The 22,238-nt window shown below is 40.3% G+C and overlaps 1 protein-coding gene across 2 annotated transcripts in view; it reads left to right on the top strand.

Annotated features, from left to right (window-relative positions):
• The first annotated feature begins 1,115 nt into the window (after positions 1-1,115).
• SYNGR1 (synaptogyrin 1) overlaps positions 1,116-22,238 on the top strand; it is an 88,636-nt gene continuing 67,513 nt past the window's right edge. For both annotated transcript variants that reach the window (XM_053721275.1, XM_053721276.1), the window contains exon 1: positions 1,116-1,615. In XM_053721275.1, coding sequence (XP_053577250.1) covers positions 1,517-1,615 — 99 coding nt within the window. In that variant the 5' untranslated portion in view covers positions 1,116-1,516. The remainder of the gene's footprint in view (positions 1,616-22,238) is intronic.

The raw sequence follows: 22,238 nt of genomic DNA on the forward strand, positions 1-22,238 counted from the left end.
TTTGATCAAATTAAATGTGAAAGTTTATTAATTAAATTTTTGGGCTTTCCTGTCTATTTAAGTATGAAACAAATAGGGGATTCTTTTTAATACTATATCTGTCATTATTATTAGTAAGAATAATATTTAAAAAATATATTTGTAGCTTTTATCTTTAACATTTTAGCTCCTAATAACAAATTATTGTTGTTGTTAAAGGGGCAGTCTAATCAAAACTAAACTTTCGTGATTCAGATAGGACATGCAATTTTAAACAACTTTCCAATTTACTTTTATCATCAAATTTGCTTTGTTCCCTTGGTGGTATTTTTGAGAAGCTAAACCTAGGTAGGCTCAAACTGATTTCTAAACCGTTGAAAACCGTCTCTTAGCTCAGAGCACTTTGAAAGTTTTTCACAGTTAGACAGTACTTGTTCATGTGTGTAGTAAAGGCAACATTGTGCTTGCACCTGTGGAGTTATTTAGGAGTCTGCACTGATTGGCTATACCACATGTCTGTCAAAAGCACTGAGATAAGGGGCAGTCTGCAGAGGCTTAGATACAAGGTAATCAAAGAGGTAAAACATTTTTTTTATTTAACTGTGTTGATTATGCAAAACAGGGGAATGGGTAATAAAGAGATTATCTATCTTTTAAACAATAACAATTCTGGTGTAGACTGTCCCTTTAATACTAATAATCATCAATATAATTTTTTATTATGAATTATATTATTATTATTATTGATAATAATAGTAATATTAATAATAAAAATAGGTATTTTGAAACTAAATAAAAGTGCAATCTGCAGCACAATAAGAAATACAAGTATTATTACTATTAGGGCTGTATAATTATGCTACAGAGTGGGGGGTGTTTTGTTTACAACCAGGTAATTAATAATTATAACATATTATTATTATAATAAATATCCCTATTATACAAACAGAGGGGTTTGTGTATCAGTCTCCCTATCACGTGACACCACTGGCATCCTCTCCATCTTTCTTCACCCCTCTGGTTGCCATAGAGATAAGCCGCGGTCCCAATCCAAGATGGCGGCGGGTGGGAGTCACGTGGTGGCTTCGGAGGCGGTGGAGGGGGGTTGCAGAACGCGCATGCGCAGAACCGGCGGTGTCTGCAGCACTGACAGTGATCCTGCTGTTGATTGTCACATCAGTTGTTCACCCGCATCCTCCGCGCTTGTCCTGTGGGCCCTGATTAGTGCTCACTGCGTCCCCTCCCCGACCCGCACGCCAAGCTGCCCACCCGTGCCCCCTCTGCCCCTGTATCTGCTCCCTCAGCCCCTAGGCGTCCCATGTCCTTGAGCAGAGCAGCCATCATCTGAGCAGCTGCAGCATCACCAGGGCATCTGTGCACAGCCCCACACCCAGGGGTTACTGCACCTCACCCACCCCGGGTAACTGAATCTCCTACTCAGGGTTAACTGATCCTACCCTATCCAAGGGTAACTCCAGCAGGACCCCAAACCCAGGGTTAATTACAGCTGAACCCCCAACTCAGGGGTAACTGGAGCATGGAGGGAGGTGCCTATGGAGCTGGCAAGGCTGGAGGAGCCTTTGACCCTCAGACTTTCATCAGACAGCCCCACACAATTCTCAGGATGGTGTCTTGGGTGAGTGCATGGCCATCATGGGCAGGCTCAGCCAGTCCTGTGAGGGTTAGAGCTGGGGAATGATATTTCACCTACAGGGTCCTTGGGATCATGTGTGTGTCACTGTGCTTTTGTACATAGTTTATAAGAAATCCCTGCCTATGTGTGTGATCTGATAAGGGAATCCTGAATTGTCCAATGTCTAGCTTTGTATGGGATCTGATAAGGGAATCCTGAATTGTCCAATGTCTAGCTTTGTATGGGATCTGATAAGGGAATCCTGAATTGTCCAATGTCTAGCTTTGTATGGAATCAGTTAATGACATGAAAGGGTATTCTGTTTATTAGTGCACATAGCATGTGCTAAGGGAATCTTACCTTTACTAACATCATTTTACTGTGCATGTGATCTGATAAGGGAATCCTGTATGTACTTGCATTTAGCTGTGCATGTGATCTGATAAGGGAATCCTGTATGTACTAGCATTTAGCTGTGCATGTGATCTGATAAGGGAATCCTGTATGTACTAGCATTTAGCTGTGCATGTGATCTGATAAGGGAATCCTGTATGTACTAGCATTTAGCTGTGCATGTGATCTGATAAGGGAATCCTGTATGTACTAGCATTTAGCTGTGCATGTGATCTGATAAGAGAATCCTGTATGTGCTAACATCTAGCTGTGCAAGTGATCTGATAATGGAATCCTGTATGTACTAGCATTTAGCTGTGCATGTGATCTGATAAGGGAATCCTATATGAGTTAGCATCTCGCTGTGCATGTGATCTGACAAGGGAATTCTATCTGAGTTAGCATCTCGCTGTGCATGTGATCTGATAACGGAATCCTATCTGAGTTAGCATCTCGCTGTGCATGTGATCTGACAAGGGAATCCTATCTGAGTTAGCATCTAGCTGTGCTTGTGATCTGATAAGGGAATCTTACCTGTGCTAACATCTAGCATGTGATCTGATAATGGAATCCTATATGAGTTGGCATTTAGCTGTGCATGTGATCTGATAAGGGAATCTTACCTGTGCTAACATCTAGCTGTGCATGTGATCTGATAAAGGAATCCTACCTGTACTAACATCTAGCTCTGCATGTGATCTGATAAGGGAATCCTACCTGTACTAACATCTAGCTCTGCATGTGATCTGCTAAGGGAATCCTACCTGTACTAACATCTAGCTTTGCATGTGATCTGATAAGGGAATCCTGTGCTAACATTTAGCTGTGCATGCGATCTGATAAGGGAATCCTGCATGTACTAGTATTTAGCTGTGCATGTGATCTGATAAGGGAATCTTATCTGTACTTTTATCTAGCTGTGCATGTGATCTGTTAAGTGAATCATATTTGTGCTAACATCTAGCTGTGCATGTGATCTGTTAAAGTGATCTGATAAAGGGGTCATTTCTTCTAGAATCTAGGTATGTATTTTAATGTTATTTGATCAGGGGATTATTTCTGCTAGCATCTAACTGTGCATGAGATCTATTATTAGAACCTGATAAAATAATTATTTGTGCTAGAATATCAGTGTTTATGAGATGTGTAAATGGGATCTAATTAGAGGATACTTTCTGCTTGCATCTAGGTGTGTATGAGATCTGTTGATGGGATCTGCTCAGATGATCCTTTCTGCTAGCATCTATGTGTGTATGAGATCTATTAATTTGATTTTAGGGAATTCCTGCTAGCTTCTAGGTATGTGTGCAATTTCTTAAGTGGATTTAATAAGGGAAGTCTTTCTCTATTAGCATCTAGGTATACATGAGATCTGATAAGGGAATCATATCTGTACTAGCACCTAACCATGCAAGTAATCGGTTTAGTTGATTTAATAAGTGAGTCTTCTCACTGTACATGAGATCTGTTATTGTAATTTTAATAAGGGAATTGTGTCTGCTAGCATGTTAGTGTGTATCTGATATGGGAATCTTCTGTACTGATATTTAAGTATGCACAAGATCTGTTAATTTGATTTAATAGGGGAAACCTCTGCTAGCTTCTAGGTATGAGTGGATTTAATAAGGGAATCTGCTCTCTGCTAGCATCTAGGTTAGCAGTTGATCTTTTAATAGAATATGATAAGAAATGTGTAACATTGCTAACATCTAGGTTTATATAGATCTGTTAATTTGACCCATTAAGGGAGGCCCCTCTGCTAGCTTCTAGATTGTGTGTGATCTATTGAGTTAATTTAATAAGGCAGTGTTCTCCCCGGGACCTTTTTATCGGATACACCACCCAGCTGATTTTACTGACCACCAGGCAAAATAGTTAAGTATAATTAAATACATTTATGTTAAATTATGCAATTAATGTGTGCTTTGGATAGCTGAAAATTATATAATATTAGAAAATATTACTCTGCCCCCACCCGGCTACTTTATAATGCCACCCGCTGGCAACATTTTCTGTGTAGAACACTGTAAGAGTATTCTCTCTTATAAGGCAATTCTAGTGTCTATGTCTGTATGAGATCTATTAATGTTATGTAGGGGGTCTTATCTTCATCTAGACATGTAGAAGATCTGTTAGTGGGATCTGATAAGGGAATTATGTCTCTCCTAATCTCCAGGTGTACATGAGATCTGTTAATATGATCTGACATTGGAATCCTCTCTCTAAAAATGTGTTAATGGCATCTGGTTAAGGAATCCTATCTCTGACACAAGCTAGGTGTGTGTGAGGCCTGCTAATGGGATCTGCTGCTGGGATCTTGTTAAGGAATCATATCTCTGACAGCATCTAGGTGTGCATGAGATCTGCTAATGGGATCTAGTTAAGGAATCTTATTTATGACAGCAGCTAGGAGTGCATGATATCCGCAAGTGGGATCTGGTTAAGGAACACTTTCTCTGACAGCAGCTAGGCTTGCCTGAGATCTGCTAATGGGATCTGGTTAAGGGATCCTATATCTGACAGCAGCTAGGTGTGCATGAGATCTGCTAATTGGATCTGGTTAAGGAATCTTATCTCTGACACAAGCTAGGTGTGTGTCAGGCCTGCTAATGGGATCTTGTTAAGGAATCATATCTCTGACAGCATCTAGGTGTGCATGAGATATGCTAATGGGATCTGGTTAAGGAATCTTATTTATGACAGAAGCTAGGCGTGCATGATATCCGCAAGTAGGATCTGGTTAAGGAACACTTTCTCTGACAGCAGCTAGGTGTACATGAGATCTGCTAATGGGATCTGGTTAAAGAATCTTATTTATGACAGAAGCTAGGCGTGCATGATATCCGCAAGTGGGATCTGGTTAAGGAACACTTTCTCTGACAGCAGCTAGGTGTACATGAGATCTGCTAATGGGATCTGGTTAAGGAATCCTATCTCTGACAGCAGCTATGCTTGCATGAGATCTGCTAATTGGATCTGGTTAAGGGATCCTATCTCTGACAGCAGCTAGTTGTGCAAGATATCTGCTAATAGGCTCTGGTTAAGGAATCCTCTCTCTGACAGCAGCTAGGTGTGCATGAGATCTGCTAATGGGATCTGGTTAAGGTATCCTCTCTCTGACAGCAGCTAGGTGTGCATGAGATCTGCTAATAGGCTCTGGTTAAGGAATCCTCTCTCTGACAGCAGCTAGGTGTGCATGAGATCTGCTAATAGGCTCTGGTTAAGGAATCCTCTCTCTGACAGCAGCTAGGTGTGCATGAGATCTGCTAATGGGATCTGGTTAAGGGATCCTATCTCTGACAGCAGCTAGGTGTGCAAGATATCTGCTAATAGGCTCTGGTTAAGGAATCCTCTCTCTGACAGCAGCTAGGTGTGCAAGATATCTGCTAATAGGCTCTGGTTAAGGAATCCTCTCTCTGACAGCAGCTAGGTGTGCATGAGATCTGCTAAGTGGATCTGGTTAAGGAATCCTCTCTCTGACAGCAGCTAGGTGTGCAAGATATCTGCTAATAGGCTCTGGTTAAGGAATCCTCTCTCTGACAGCAGCTAGGTGTGCAAGATATCTGCTAATAGGCTCTGGTTAAGGAATCCTCTCTCTGGCAGCAGCTAGGTGTGCATGAGATCTGCTAAGTGGATCTGGTTAAGGAATCCTCTCTCTGACAGCAGCTAGGTGTGCATGAGATCTATTCTTAGGATCTGGTTTAGGGATGCTATCTTTGACAGCAGTTAGGTGTACATGGGATCTGGTAAAGGGATCCCATCTCTGACAGCAGCTAGGTGTGCATGAGATCTGTTAATGGGATCTGGTTAAGGGATCCTATCTCTGACAGCACCCAGGTGTGTATGAGATCTGCTAATGGGATCTGGTTATGGGAAATTAACTATATGCACATGATTTGTTATGGGAATCTGATAAGGCAGTGCCTATGTATGCATGGGATCTGTCAAATGGTCCGTAAACACCATGAGATTGTAATGTAATGTTTAGTTATGTTCAGTAAAACAACTTTACAGTATATTTTTTATTTATTTATTTTGTCCTGTTTTCCTGTAATTTAGCTTTGGTAACTGCAGATCACAACAGGTAATGCCACTGCTGATGTCACACGGCTAACCCTGCTACATACATGCCTCTAATTGGCAGAAATACTCCACTGAATTAACCCATTGACTACATAGGCAAAAGTAATGAAAGTGACAAATCTCTGCTCTTCTAATACAGCAGTGATTAAACTCTTAAATGCACATGCGATAATTAATTAACTCATTGTCTACCACTGACAAAGGCAATGAGGTGTGAAATGACTGCTGTATACTAGAGCATTGATTAAACTGATTGTGTTAAATGCACATGTAACAGTGAATAAGCCTAGTGACTACCTCTGACAAAGGCAATGAGGTGTGAAATGACTGCTGTATACTAGAGCCTTGATTAAACTGATTGTGTGAAATGCACATGTAACAGTGAATAAGCCTAGTGACTACCTCTGACAAAGGCAATGAGGTGTGAAATGACTGCTGTATACTAGAGCATTGATTAAACTGTGTGAAATGCACATGTAACAGTGAATAAGCCTAGTGACTACCTCTGACAAAGGCAATGAGGTGTGAAATGACTGCTGTATACTAGAGCATTGATTAAACTGTGTGAAATGCACATGTAACAGTGAATAAGCCTAGTGACTACCTCTGACAAAGGCAATGAGGTGTGAAATGACTGCTGTATACTAGAGCATTGATTAAACTGTGTGAAATGCACATGTAACAGTGAATAAGCCTAGTGACTACCTCTGACAAAGGCAATGAGGTGTGAAATGACTGCTGTATACTAGAGCCTTGATTAAACTGTGTGAAATGCACATGTAACAGTGAATAAGCCTAGTGACTACCTCTGACAAAGGCAATGAGGTGTGAAATGACTGCTGTATACTAGAGCATTGATTAAACTGATTGTGTTAAATGCACATGTAACAGTGAATATGCCTAGTGACTACCTCTGACAAAGGCAATGAGGTGTGAAATGACTGCTGTATACTAGAGCCTTGATTAAACTGATTGTGTGAAATGCACATGTAACAGTGAATAAGCCTAGTGACTACCTCTGACAAAGGCAATGAGGTGTGAAATGACTGCTGTATACTAGAGCATTGATTAAACTGATTGTGTTAAATGCACATGTAACAGTGAATAAGCCTAGTGACTACCTCTGACAAAGGCAATGAGGTGTGAAATGACTGCTGTATACTAGAGCATTGATTAAACTGATTGTGTTAAATGCACATGTAACAGTGAATAAGCCTAGTGACTACCTCTGACAAAGGCAATGAGGTGTGAAATGACTGCTGTATACTAGAGCATTGATTAAACTGATTGTGTGAAATGCACATGTAACAGTGAATAAGCCTAGTGACTACCTCTGACAAAGGCAATGAGGTGTGAAATTACTGCTGTATACTTGAGCCTTGATTAAACTGATTGTGTGAAATGCACATGTAACAGTGAATAAGCCTAGTGACTACCTCTGATAAAGACAATGAGGTGTGAAATGGCTGCTGTATACTAGAGCCTTGATTAAACTGATTGTGTGAAATGCACATGTAACAGTGAATAAGCCTAGTGACTACCTCTGACAAAGACAATGAGGTGTGAAATGGCTGCTGTATACTAGAGCCTTGATTAAACTGATTGTGTGAAATGCACATGTAACAGTGAATAATCCTATTGACTACCTCTGACAAAGGCAATGAGGTGTGAAATGACTGCTGTATACTAGAGCATTGATTAAACTGATTGTGTGAAATGCACATGTAACAGTGAATAAGCCTAGTGACTACCTCTGACAAAGGCAATGAAGGTGTGAAATCATTGCTGTATAATACAACAGTGATTAAACCCCTTGACTGGCAGAAGTGCAGATGCAGCAGTGAGTTCAGATGTAACCTTGTGGTCTCACAGTGGCTGAGTCTTCTGTAGCTGGCAGTACTGTCACATGCACCATGATCACAATGGCTATGCTCAATATGCCATGTGCAATTCATATGGTCATGTGGCGATAGAATGGCTATGGGGTAGCAGGGCAGACCGGTCTCTGTATTTGTCTAGTAGCATCGTGACCCTGCAAGAGCCGTTTTTCTGTTATATTGTATTACTCAGGGTCTTTAGTGATTCAGACATCAGTTAAATTGGAATGAGTGAGAAAACAAAGCTCTATACTGCACTATAAATATTTAAAGGGACATAAAATCTATTTTTTTTTCTTTCATGATTCAGATAGAGCAGCAGTTTTAATCAACTTTCCAATTTATAGAAACATAGAAACATAGATATTGACGGCAGATAAGAGCCATAGGCCCAGCAAGTCTGCCCGACCTTACCTAACAGTATAAACTTATCTAGTTCGTAGGATAGCCTTATGCTTGTCCCATGCATTTTTAAAGTCCCCCACAGTGTTTGTTGCTACTACCTCTTGAGGAACTTTATTTCTGTAAAGAAGTGCTTCCTCAAATTACTCCTGAATCTACTACCCTTTAGCTTGAGCTCATGACCCCTTGTTCTTGAATTTTCCATTTTATGTAAAATACCCACAGCCTCAGTTTTACTAAACCCTTTAATGTACTTGAAAGTTGCTATCATATCACCTCTTTCCCTTCTCTCCTCTAAGCTATACATATTTAGGTCATTGAGCCTATCTTGGTAAGTTTTATTTTTTAGACCATGTACCATTTTGGTAGCCTTCCTTTGCACAGATTCAAGTTTGTTAATATCCTTCTGAAGATATGGCCTCCAGAACTGCACACAATACTCAAGATGAGGCCTAACTAATGATCTATAAAGTGGCATAAGAACCTTACTATTTCTACTGCAAATACCTCTACCAATACATCCAAGCATTCTGCTAGCCTTACTCGCTGCATTACTACATTGTTTACTAAGTTTTAAATCATCTGAAATAATAATTCCCAAGTCCTGTTCCTCATCTGTAACAGTCAGTAAAGTGTCATTGAGTCTGTAATTAACATTTGGATTTTTCTTCCCTAAATGCATTAATTTACACTTTGCTGTGTTAAACTTTAGATCCCAGTCGTTTGTCCAATCCTCCAATTGTTGTATATCACTTCTCATTTTGTCTACCCCCCCTGGAACATCCACTCTGTTGCAAATTTTTGTATCATCTGCAAAGAGACATACTTTCCCCTGTAGCCCTTTGCTGATATCGCAGATAAATATGTTAAACAAAACAGGCCCCAGAACTGACCCCTGAGGAACACCACTAGTAACAGCCCCCTCTGCTGAATGAACTCCATTTACTAAGACACTTTGTTTTCTGTCCTTAAGCCAGCATTCCACCCAGTTCACAATTTTTGAATCTAGACCAAGGAGATATAGTTTGTGAATAAGTTTATTGTGTGGGACGGTGTCAAATGCGTTGCTGAAATCTAGATATGCTACATCAACTGCTCCACCCTTGTCTAATACTTTTGTTACATAATCAAAGAAGTCAATTAGATTAGTCTGACATGATCTCCCTGAAGTAAAACCATGCTGATTTTGGTCCTCTAAATTGTTTGTCTTTATGTAAGTCATAATTCTTTCTTTTAAGAGGCTTTCCATTAATTTCCCTACTACTGAAGTTAAACTAACTGGCCTGTAGTTGCCAGATTCTTCTCTACTGCCCTTTTTATGAAGAGGTATTACATTTGCTATTCTCCAATCATCTGGGACAGCTCCTGTTAATAGTGACTGATTAAACAGATCAGTTAATGGGACAGTTAGCACTGATCGAAGTTCTTTTAAAACCCTTGGATGAATATTATCAGGACCCACTGCCTTTGTAACATTTACTTTTGATAATGCTAACAAAACCTCATCCTCTGTAAAAAGATTACTGTTAAGCTTGTTTCTATTTTTCATAGCATCCCTTAATGTAGACATTGTATCTTCACAATCTTTTGTGAAAACAGAACAGAAGTAATCATTGAGACAGTCTGCAATCTGCTTATCTCCTTCTATTATTCTACCATCAACTGATTTCAATTTTACTATTCCTACCTTATTTTTTCTTCTTTCACTGATATATCTAAAGAATGTTTTGTCCCCATGTTTTACTGACTGTGCTATCTTCTCTTCTGCATGAGCTTTAACCTTCCTAATTAACTGCTTAGTCTTTTTTTGTTGGAGTCTCCATATTTTCATATCATCATCTGCTTGTGTGTGTCTGTAATTTTTATAAGCTATCTTTTTTGTCTTAACAGCATGTGCTACTTCTTTGGAAAACCAAATTGGTTTCCGCTTTCTTTTACTTTTACAGACATGTCTAATACAGTGTGCGGTTGCATCTAAAATGGCTCCTTTCACAAATTCCCACTGTTCTTGAACCCCTGTAAGAAGAGTTTTCCCCTTTAAATAGTTTTTTAGATATTCTTCCATTAATGAAAAATCTGCCGTCCTAAATTCTAAAACTTTTGTTTTAGTCTGGGTGGACAGTTCCTGCACGTGAATACTAAACCAAACAGATTGATGATCACTGGATCCTAAGTTCTCACCTACAGACACATCTGAAACTGTATCACTGTTTGTAAGTATTAGATCTAATATAGCTTCCTTACGAGTTGGTTCCTTGACTAATTGCTCAAGTGATTCCCCTAGCAGAGATTCAAGAATATACCTGCTTCTAGCCGACCTAGCAGAAGGAATCTTCCAGTCTATATCTGGCAAATTAAAGTCCCCCAGTACTATAACCTTACCCTTCATGGTCATTTTGGTTATTTCTTCTAATAACAGATTGTCCAGTTTTTCATCCTGCAATGGAGGCCTATATACAACCCCTATTCTAAAAACATTTTTATCTCCAATTTCCAAAGTCACCCAAATACTTTCCACCTCATCATTTGTTCCTACAATTTCAGTAACCTTTATATTTTCATTTACATACAAAGCAACTCCTCCACCTTTCTTCCCTACTCTGTTCTTTTTAAATAACCTGTATCCAGGTATGACTATGTCCCAGTCATGCAAATCATTGTACCATGTTTCTGTTATAGCTACTAAATCCAAGTTGTCCCTAGTCATTATTGAAATGAGTTCAGGTAATTTATTTCCTAAGCTGCGAGCATTTGTGCTCATGGCACGAAGAATTTACTTCTGTTATCAAATTTGCTTCATTCTCTTGGTATCCTTTGTTGAAGGTGCATCAATGCACTACTGGGAGCTGTACTAGTCACTACTACTGGGTCACTAGAGTGTGCAGCCAATGGGTGTGTAGAATATAACAGTGTTTCTAACGTACTGAAAAGCAAACAATTTCAGAATGGAATTACAGAAAAAGGGGACAAAATAATACAGAGGTTTTTATATATATATATATATATATATATATATATATATATATATATATATATATATACATACACATATACTGTAGGATTTATCATTTTATATTACCATCTCAAAGTGTTTAATGTCCCTTTTAAGACACTTAAATTCACTTCCCCTTCTTAAAAAAGAATATGTACATATCCTACACTAATGGGTGCTAGCTGCTGATTGGTGCCTGCACACGTGTCTCTTGTGATTGGCTAACTAGATGTGTTCAGCTTGCTGCCAGTAGTGCAATGCCATTCCTTCAGCAAAGGATAACAAGAGAATGAAGCACAATTATTTAAAAAAAAAAAAAAAAAACAAGGAAAGAAGAGGGACTCAATAGCTATTCATACACATATATGTGCTACTCATCTGCAAAATCTCATGCATATAGAAAGCAGAGAACAGTAATTGAACCTATATGAGGCTCCCAGTGGCGCAGGCCCCTGAAGTTAAATGACAAAAATGGTTAAAAGAAAGTCAGTGCGTACATAAACGTACCTGTAAAAAGACAGGGATATCAGCACTCTTTTACAAAAATATTTATTAGGGGACATAGGAGTGAAATGACTTCAGGATTATCACTCCATACAGAAAGTGGGATACTGAACACACACTAGAGGATGAAAAGATCCCACAAACTCACATACAATCAATAAAAAACACACATGTATAAAAATAAGTGACCGGTCACTAGCAGCAGCTCAGATAAGCAAACGTATAGTGCGCATGTAAGTATAGAAAAGCACCTATAAAGGATATGACGGCTACACCCATCTGACACCTGTAACCCCTAGATATAACACAGGGCAGATATATCCGGGATCTAAGCTGCCTACGCCTATAAAGTGCAAGTAAAAAGGTAAATACAAATAACGGAGCACAAGAGTAAGTAAAGTAGGCATGAAAATAGAAACGTGAGGCACTTAGTCCACTACACCCCTGCTAACCACTGGACTCCTGTATATGACACTGGGATTTATGCCAGAGCAGTTTATACCCCGGGGATCTAAGTGTCAAAGTATTACTCACTAGTAAGCTTAATAGGACATGTTGGGAAACAACAAGTGCAATGTAATAAACATCAAATGGAATAGATATACAGCATTCAGTGTTAACTGCTAAATTTATAGATAATCCAGAATAATGCACACGTGTGACAACACGTTAGAGATATCTATGCTTCCCAAAGTCATATGCCTGAAAAATATCACGTTGAAAAGTTAAAAGGTATCGCAGAGTCTGTGCAAGCACGGCATGAGCATGCCCCCAGATCACTCACGATTAGGACCTTTGCGAGGAATATATCCAGGTCGATTCTTTTCCCAATGCATTTGCTGCCAATACAGCCAATAATACAGCCAATGCTGCTTCCAATACTTCTGCTGCCAATTACAGCGTATTTTAGATCCTTCGCTCCAAAGTTCAAGGTTCTACAAACAGCGTAGAATAACTCCATCTGCTGCCATGTGACTCGGCCAACCAAAGCCGACGTACATTTCACACTCGCGTCATCAACTAGGCGGGCCTTCCTCAGGGTTGTTACATCTATGCACGTACCAGTTTAAGTACTCTCGTCTTGATTCTGCCCACCAGATGGTGAAGTTTGTGAACATTTAAAAAAAAGAGTTTATATATTATATATACATGCAACTTTTTATCTGTTACTTTCTTCTATATACACCAAACTTCAGTCATGGTATAAACATATATACAGAGAGAATCTCGGTTAATTATCTGCAACCTTCCCTTATATGTTTTGTGGAGGGTCCCAAAGCTTTACAATTTTAGTTTGTAGATTAAATGGAACTGAAACTGAAGCCTGACAGATACATTTCTTTATCTGACATACTCACTTGTCACCTCATGTAAAGGTTGTTAGATCAGATGGTAACTCATGGGCGGGACCTCTACTCTTTATCATTCATGTAACTCTCTTTTTGTAACACACACATTTCTTTATCTCACATACTCACTTGTCACCTCATGTAAAGGTTGTTGGATCAGATGGTAACTCATGGGCGGGACCTCTACTCTTTATCATTCATGTAACTGTCTTTTTGTAACACACACATTTCTTTATCTCACATACTCACTTGTCCTGTAGGTCACCTTATCTAAAGGTTGTTGGATCAGATGGTAACTCATGGGCGGGACCTCTACTCTTTATCATTCATGTAACTGTCTTTTTCTAACAGGCACATTTCTTTATCTCGCATACACACTTGTCCTGTAGGTCACCTTATCTAAAGGTTGTTAAATCGCATGGCAACTCATGGGCGGGACCTCTACTCTTTATCATTCATGTAACTGTCTTTTTGTAACACGCACATTTCTTTATCTCACATACCCACTTGTCCTGTAGGTCACCTTATCTAAAGGTTGTTAGATCAGATGGTAACTCATGGGCGGGACCTCTACTCTTTATCATTCATGTAACTTTCGTTTTGTAACACACACATTTCTTTATCTCGCATAATCACTTGTCCTGTAAGGTCATCTTATCTAAAGGTTGTTAGATCAGATGGTAACTCATGGGCGGGACCTCTACTCTTTATCATTCATGTAACTGTCTTTTTGTAACACACACATTTCTTTATCTCACATACTCACTTGTCCTGTAGGTCATCTTATCTAAAGGTTGTTAGATCAGATGGTAACTCATGGGCGGGACCTCTACTCTTTATCATTCATGTAACTGTCTTTTTGTAACACACACATTTCTTTATCTCACATACTCACTTGTCCTGTAGGTCACCTTATCTAAAGGTTGTTAGATCAGATGGTAACTCATGGGCGGGACCTCTACTCTTTATCATTCATGTAACTGTCTTTTTCTAACAGGCACATTTCTTTATCTCACATACTCACTTGTCACCTCATGTAAAGGTAGTTAGATCAGATGGTAACTCATGGGCGGGACCTCTACTCTTTATCATTCATGTAACTGTCTTTTTGTAACACACACATTTCTTTATCTCACATACTCACTTGCCCTGTAGGTTACCTTATCTAAAGAAACAAAAGAGAAAGAAGACAGTTTTCAGCACTCAAAAGTAGTCTATTATTAGAGACCAATTACTGCCTAAAGACAGGAAGAGACCGGAGTAGGGAGAGTAATAAAACTTAACTTTTACTAATTATCAGGTTAAAAATATATATATGTAACACAAAGTGTGAATATCAAACTAAAGTGTTTAAAACTTAGAATAAAATTATGTATATGTGATACATAATGAGTTAGCAGCCAGAGAGCCCCAATAATGTCCCACAAATTGACAAGTTAATTCTGAACAGTCACACAGTGCAACGCGAACCAATACAAGGAGCTCACGGATTGTATAAGGAAACTATCTAAAAAAGGGGATTGACCCCATCACAAATTATCCTAGTCTATACAATACTGGAGCTCTAGGTAAGCGTAGCTCTGTGTGGCTGTAAATACAATACAAATTAGAAGGAGGACAAAGCCTACATATATCAGTAAAGACATTTGTTCAGACAGAATTATAAGGTGGCAAGGGCTAACACAATACGCCTGATGCGCATTTCGCCGCTAGCATGGCTTTGTCCCCAGTGAAACCCCATGTTGTGTGGCTTTAACCTTTTTTTTTTTTTTTTTTTATTCTCTCCATTTTTAGGGGGCTTAGTGTAGTTCAAGACCACCGCCATCTGTATCTCCTAAGGGAGCTGAGATTGAAGGGTTTGAATACCCCCCCATGTATTTCCCCTGCAGCTACTGTGACTCTGCCCCTTTGTGACGTCACCACACATTTGTGGCAATATTACTGTCACTCCCACTGAAGGCTAACCCCCAGAGACAGAACTTTTTTTCACTTTCTGCGATGAGATTTTTTTAGTGAAAATTTTTCTGCAGGTCATTTTTAAATAAAATAAAATAGTAAATTTGTCAGTTACACTAAAGCACTAGATCAATTGCAATGTGTTGGGTAACTGTAGAATAAAAGCAATATTTAAAGTTGTCTAATCTACTGCAGTAGTTTAAAATTGCATTGCAAATTAGCTGCAGACAAAAAAAGTAATTGTAAAATGTCTCTTGAGTTAATTTGTTTCCTTTTCTCTTAGTCTAACATATAAATGTAGTAATTCAAAAGGTGCATTGCTCATACGAACATCTTACATTCAGAGGAAAACAGCTTAGCAGACTGTGAAAAGCTAGGGAACGAGCTTGCAAAAATCTCAGAGACAGACAACAATCAATGCACTGCTGCTTTGCAGCACTACTGCATATTTGACTGTTGTCTTCAAACAGCACTTTGCTCTGGATGCACTGAGGCCTATTTATCAAGCCGTCAACCGCAAATACGCTGGAATTCCGCAGCGTAATTGTGGCAAGCTTTATTCGCCTCATTTATCAAAGCCTACAGACCGGCAAAAGTAGAAATTTGTGACGTAACATACGATCTGCCGGTCTCAGTCCGACACAAATCGATGCTTACTTCACTACAGGTGTTCCAAATGCAAATTCGGCACTATCTGACTACTTTTGCTAGTTAACAAATTTCTACCAGGTACGCTCGCCACTATTCCAGCCCAGCGTACCTGGTTTTCAATCCGCCGCCCTGGAGGCGGTGGATGCCATAGGAATCAATGGGAGTCTGAAAGCAGCGAAAGCTCATGTTCGCTGCTGCCCGATATCCCATCGATTCCTATGGGAGAATAAAAGTTATGTTTACACCTAACACCCTAACATGTACCCCGAGTCTAAACACCCCTAATCTTCTGCCCCTACACCGCCGCCACCTACAGTATACTTATTAACCCCTAATCTGCCGTGGACTCCGGGAGAGTTGGGATAGGGGTTAATAACATAATGTTGGTGGCTGCGGTGTAGGGGGGCAGCAGATTAGGGGTTAATAACATAATGTAGGTGGCGGCGGTGTAGGGGGCAGCAGATTAGGGGTTAATAACATAATGTAGGTGGCGGTGGGCTCCGGGAGTGGCGGAATAGGGGTTAATAACTTTATTAGAGTGGTGGTGGGCTCCGGGAGCGGCGGGATAGGGGTTAAACAGTTTAGTATAGTGTGGGTGTTTAGTGACAGTATACAAATAAAGCTGTGAAAAAGCCGAATAGCAGCGAGATCGATGACTGTTAGTTAACAACAGTCCGCTGCTCATCGCCCCGTACTTGGTGCGCAACTTTTTGACAGCTTTTTTGTTAAATATGGAGAGTGTATTCAGGTCCGCGGCCGCGATGCTAGGCGATGTCAGGAGAGCGTATTGGCACCGTCAAATGCAAGTAAGGTGACGGCTTGATAAATAGGCCTCACTGTGTTAAGGAAAACTTATACAATGCAGCCAGAGAACAGCTCTGTTTAAAAAGAACAGCCTAATGTGGAGCAGCACTGAAAAGTTAAAGTGCTATCAGTTCCTGTTCTTTCTGCAGACATGCTGCATTTTCTGCGATGACATCTCAGATCACTCTATGTTCTGCCTTGGGGGGCTAACCTACATACTAATTAATGTCTGGATAAGCATAAGGCTATCCTACGTACTACTTAATGCCTGCGATAAGCATATGGCTATCCTACTTACTACATAATGCCTGGGATAAGCATATGGCTATCCTATGTACTAATTAATGCCTAGGATAAGCATAAGTCTAGCCTACGTACTTATGCCTGGGATAAGCATAAGGCTAACCTACGTACTTATGCCTGGGATAAGCATAAGGCTAGCCTACGTACTTATGCCTGGGATAAGCATAAGGCTAGCCTACTTACTTATTCCTGGGATAAGCATAAGGCTAGCCTACGTACTAATGTCTAGGATAAGCATAAGGCTAGCCTACGTACTTATGCCTGGGATAAGCATAAGGCTAGCCTACGTACTTATGCCTAGGATAAGCATAAGGCTAGCCTACGTACTTATGCCTAGGATAAGCATAAGGCTAGCCTACGTACTTATGCCTAGGATAAGCATAAGGCTAGCCTACGTACTTATGCCTGGGATAAGCATAAGGCTAGCCTACGTACTTATGCCTACGATAAGATAAGCATAAGGTTAGCCTACGTACTTATGCCTAGGATAAGCATAAGGCTAGCCTACGTACTTATGCCTAGGATAAGCATAAGGCTAGCCTACGTACTTATGCCTGGGATAAGCATAAGGCTAGCCTACGTACTTATGCCTAGGATAAGCATAAGGCTAGCCTACGTACTTATGCCTGGGATAAGCATAAGGCTAGCCTACGTACTAATTAATGCCTGGAGTAAGCATAAGGCTATCCTGCAAACTAATTAAAGGGACACGCAAGTCAAAATTAAACTTTCATTATTCAGATAGAGCATGTAATTTTAAACAACTTTCCAATTTACTTCCATTAACAAAATGTGCACAGTCTTTCTCCAACATTGGTGTGTCCGGTCCACGGCGTCATCCTTACTTGTGGGATATCTCTTCCCCAACAGGAAATGGCAAAGAGTCCCAGCAAAGCTGGCCATATAGTCCCTCCTAGGCTCCGCCCACCCCAGTCATTCTCTTTGCCGTTGCACAGGCAACATCTCCACGGAGATGGTTAAGAGTTTTTTTTTTTTTTTTTGGTGTTTAAATGTAGTTTTTATTCTTCTATCAAGTGTTTGTTATTTTAAAATAGTGCTGGTATGTACTATTTACTCTGAAACAGAAAAGGATGAAGATTTCTGTTTGTGAGAGGAAGATGATTTTAGCAGACAGTAACTAAAATCGATTGCTGTTTCCACACAGGACTGTTCAGATGAAGTAACTTCAGTTGGGGGAAACAGTTAGCATACTTTTCTGCTTAATGTATGACTAGCCATATTTCTAACAAGACCATGTAATGCTGGAAGGCTGTCATTTCCCCTCATGGGGACCGGTAAGCCATTTTCTTAGTCAAACAAACAGAATAAAGGGCTTAACATGGGCTAAAAAACTGGTAGACATTTTTATGGGCTAAATCGATTGCTTTATTTGGGCATTTTATTCATATTTATGCTGACAATTCGCATTTATAAACTTGGGGAACGTTTATTAAACGGCAGGCACTATGTTTGACACCTTTTCCAGTCAGGGGGCCTTCCTAGTTGTAGACTGAGCCTCATTTTCGCGCCATTACTGCGCAGTTGTTTTTTTGAGAGCAGGACATGCAGATGCATGTGTGAGGATCTGAAATTTGCTGGAAAAGCTTCTAGAAGGCGTCAATTGGTATCGTATTCCCCTCTGGGCTTGGTTGGGTCTCGGCAAAGGCTATAGCTGGGACTGTATAGGGGTTAAATTTGTGTGCAATACTCTTAATGCTTTAAGACACTGTGGTGAAATTTTGGTAATTTTTGAACAATTCCTTCATACTTTTTCACATATTCAGTAATAAAGTGTTTTCTGTTTAAAATTTAAAGAGACAGTAACGGTTTTGTTTTAAAACGTTTTTTGTGCTTTGTTGACAAGTTTAAGCCTGTTTAACATGTCTGTGCCTTCGGATAAGCTATGTTCTATATGTATGAAAGCCAATGTGTCTCCCCATTTAAATTTATGTGATAATTGTGCCATAGCGTCCAAACAAAGTAAGGACAGTACTGCCACAGATAATGAAATTGCCCAAGATGATTCCTCAGATGAGGGGAGTAAACATGATACTACATCATCTCCTACTGTGTCTACACCAGTTTTGCCCACACAGGAGGCCCCTAGTACATCTAGTGCGCCAATGCTTATTACCATGCAACAATTAACGGCTGTAATGGATAACTCCATAGCAAATATTTTATCCAAAATGCCTACTTATCAGAGAAAGCGCGATTGCTCTGTTTTAAACACTGAAGAGCAGGAGGGCGCTGATGATAATTGTTCTGTCATACCCTCACACCAATCTGAAGGGGCCATGAGGGAGGTTTTGTCAGATGGGGAAATTTCAGATTCAGGAAAAATTTCTCAACAAGCTGAACCTGATGTTGGTGTTATCTACTCTGGATGATTGTGACAACTTGGTCATTCCAGAGAAATTATGCAAGATGGACAAGTTCCTAGAGGTTCCGGTGCACCCCGACGCTTTTCCTATACCCAAGCGGGTGGCGGACATAGTAAATAAGGAGTGGGAAAAGCCCGGCATACCTTTTGTCCCCCCCCCCCTATATTTAAGAAATTATTTCCTATGGTCGACCCCAGAAAGGACTTATGGCAGACAGTCCCTAAGGTCGAGGGGGCAGTTTCTACTCTAAACAAACGCACTACTATTCCTATCGAAGATAGTTGTGCTTTCAAAGATCCTATGGATAAAAAATTGGAGGGTTTGCTTAAAAAGATTTTTGTACAGCAAGGTTACCTTCTACAACCCATTTCGTGCATTGTTCCTGTCACTACAGCAGCGTGGTTCTGGTTCGAGGAACTAGAAAACTCGCTTAGTAAAGAGACTCCATATGAGGAGGTTATGGACAGAGTTCACGCACTTAAGTTGGCTAACTCTTTTATTTTAGATGCCGCTTTGCAATTAGCTAGATTAGCAGCGAAAATTTCAGGGTTTGCTATCGTGGCGCGCAGAGCGCTTTGGCTAAAGTCTTGGTCAGCGGATGTGTCATCCAAGACAAAATTGCTTAACATCCCTTTCAAAGGTAAAACTCTATTTGGACCAGAATTGAAAGAGATTATTTCAGACATCACTGGGGGAAAGGGCCACGCCCTTCCACAAGATAGTCCTTTCAAGGCCAAAAATAAGTCTAATTTTCGTTCCTTTCGCAACTTCAGGAACGGACCGGCCTCTAATTCTGCATCCTCTAAGCAAGAGGGTAATGCCTCACAACCCAAACCAGCCTGGAAACCGATGCAAGGCTGGAACAAGGGTAAGCAGGCCAAGAAGCCTGCCGCTGCTAACAAAACAGCATGAAGGAGTGGCCCCCGATCCGGGACCGGATCTAGTGGGGGGCAGACTCTCTCTCTTTGCTCAGGCTTGGGCAAGAGATGTTCAGGATCCCTGGGCGCTAGAAATAGTTTCTCAGGGTTATCTCCTGGAATTCAGGAACGGACCGATTGGCTTATGAGACTGCCGGACGGCAGCCTCCTGAAAGAATCACAGCTCACTCCACTAGGGCTATGGCTTCCACATGGGCCTTCAAGAACGAGGCTTCTGTTGACCAGATATGTAAGGCAGCGACTTGGTCTTCACTGCACACTTTTACCAAATTTTACAAATTTGATACTTTTGCTTCTTCGGAGGCTATTTTTGGGAGAAAGGTTTTGCAAGCTGTGGTGCCTTCTGTTTAGGTAACCTGATTTGCTCCCTCCCTTCATCCGTGTCCTAAAGCTTTGGTATTGGTTCCCACAAGTAAGGATGACGCCGTGGACCGGACACACCAATGTTGGAGAAAACAGAATTTATGCTTACCTGATAAATTACTTTCTCCAACGGTGTGTCCGGTCCACGGCCCGCCCTGGTTTTTTAATCAGGTCTGATGAATTATTTTCTCTAACTACAGTCACCACGGTACCATATGGTTTCTCCTATATATATTTCCTCCTGTCCGTCGGTCGAATGACTGGGGTGGGCGGAGCCTAGGAGGGACTATATGGCCAGCTTTGCTGGGACTCTTTGCCATTTCCTGTTGGGGAAGAGATATCCCACAAGTAAGGATGACGCCGTGGACCGGACACACCGTTGGAGAAAGTAATTTATCAGGTAAGCATAAATTCTGTTTTTTATATTTAAACTTTTTGAGTCTCCAGCTCCTACTGAGCATGTGCAAGAATTCACAGCATATACGTATTTGCATTTGTGATTGGCTGATGGCTGTCACATGGTACATGTATGCATTTGTGATTGGCTGATGGTTGTCACATGGTACAGGAGGAGTGGAAATATAACTTTTAAAATTGTCAGGAAAAAAAATCTACTACTCGTTTGAAGTTCAGACTAAGTGCTATTGCATTGTCTTGTTATCTTGCATTTGTTGATTATGCAAATCTACTGTGATGACTGGTCCTTTAATGCCTGGGATAAGCATAAGGCTATCCTACATACTAATTAATGCCTGGGATAAGCATAAGGCTATACAGCATACTAATTAATGCATGGGATAAGCATAAAGCTATCCTACATACTAATTAATGTCCGGGATAAGCATAAGGCTATACAGCATACTAATTAATGCATGGGATAAGCATAAAGCTATCCTACATACTAATTAATGCCTGGGATAAGCATACAGCTATCCTATGTACTAATTAATGTCTGGGATAAGCATAATGCTATCCTACGTACTTATGCCTGGGATAAGCATAAGGCTAGCCTATGTAAGAATTAATGCCTGGTGTAAGCATAAGGCTATCCTATATACCAATTATGCCTGGGATAAGCATAAGGCTATACAGCATACTAATTAATGCATGGGATAAGCATAAAGCTATCCTACGTACTAATTAATGCCTGGGATAAGCATACGGCTATCCTATGTACTAATTAATGTCTGGGATAAGCATAATGCTATCCTACGTACTTATGCCTGGGATAAGCATAAGGCTAGCCTATGTAAGAATTAATGCCTGGTGTAAGCATAAGGCTATCCTACATACTAATTAATGCCTGGGATAAGCATAAGACTATCCTATATACTAATTAATGCCTGGGATAAGCATAAAGCTATCCTACATACTAATTAATGTCCGGGATAAGCATAAGGCTATACAGCATACTAATTAATGCATGGGATAAGCATAAAGCTATCCTACGTACTAATTAATGCCTGGGATAAGCATACGGCTATCCTATGTACTAATTAATGTCTGGGATAAGCATAATGCTATCCTACGTACTTATGCCTGGGATAAGCATAAGGCTAGCCTATGTAAGAATTAATGCCTGGTGTAAGCATAAGGCTATCCTACATACTAATTAATGCCTGGGATA

The sequence above is a fragment of the Bombina bombina genome, chromosome 7, assembly GCF_027579735.1.
Source record: "Bombina bombina isolate aBomBom1 chromosome 7, aBomBom1.pri, whole genome shotgun sequence".
NCBI lineage: Eukaryota > Metazoa > Chordata > Amphibia > Anura > Bombinatoridae > Bombina > Bombina bombina.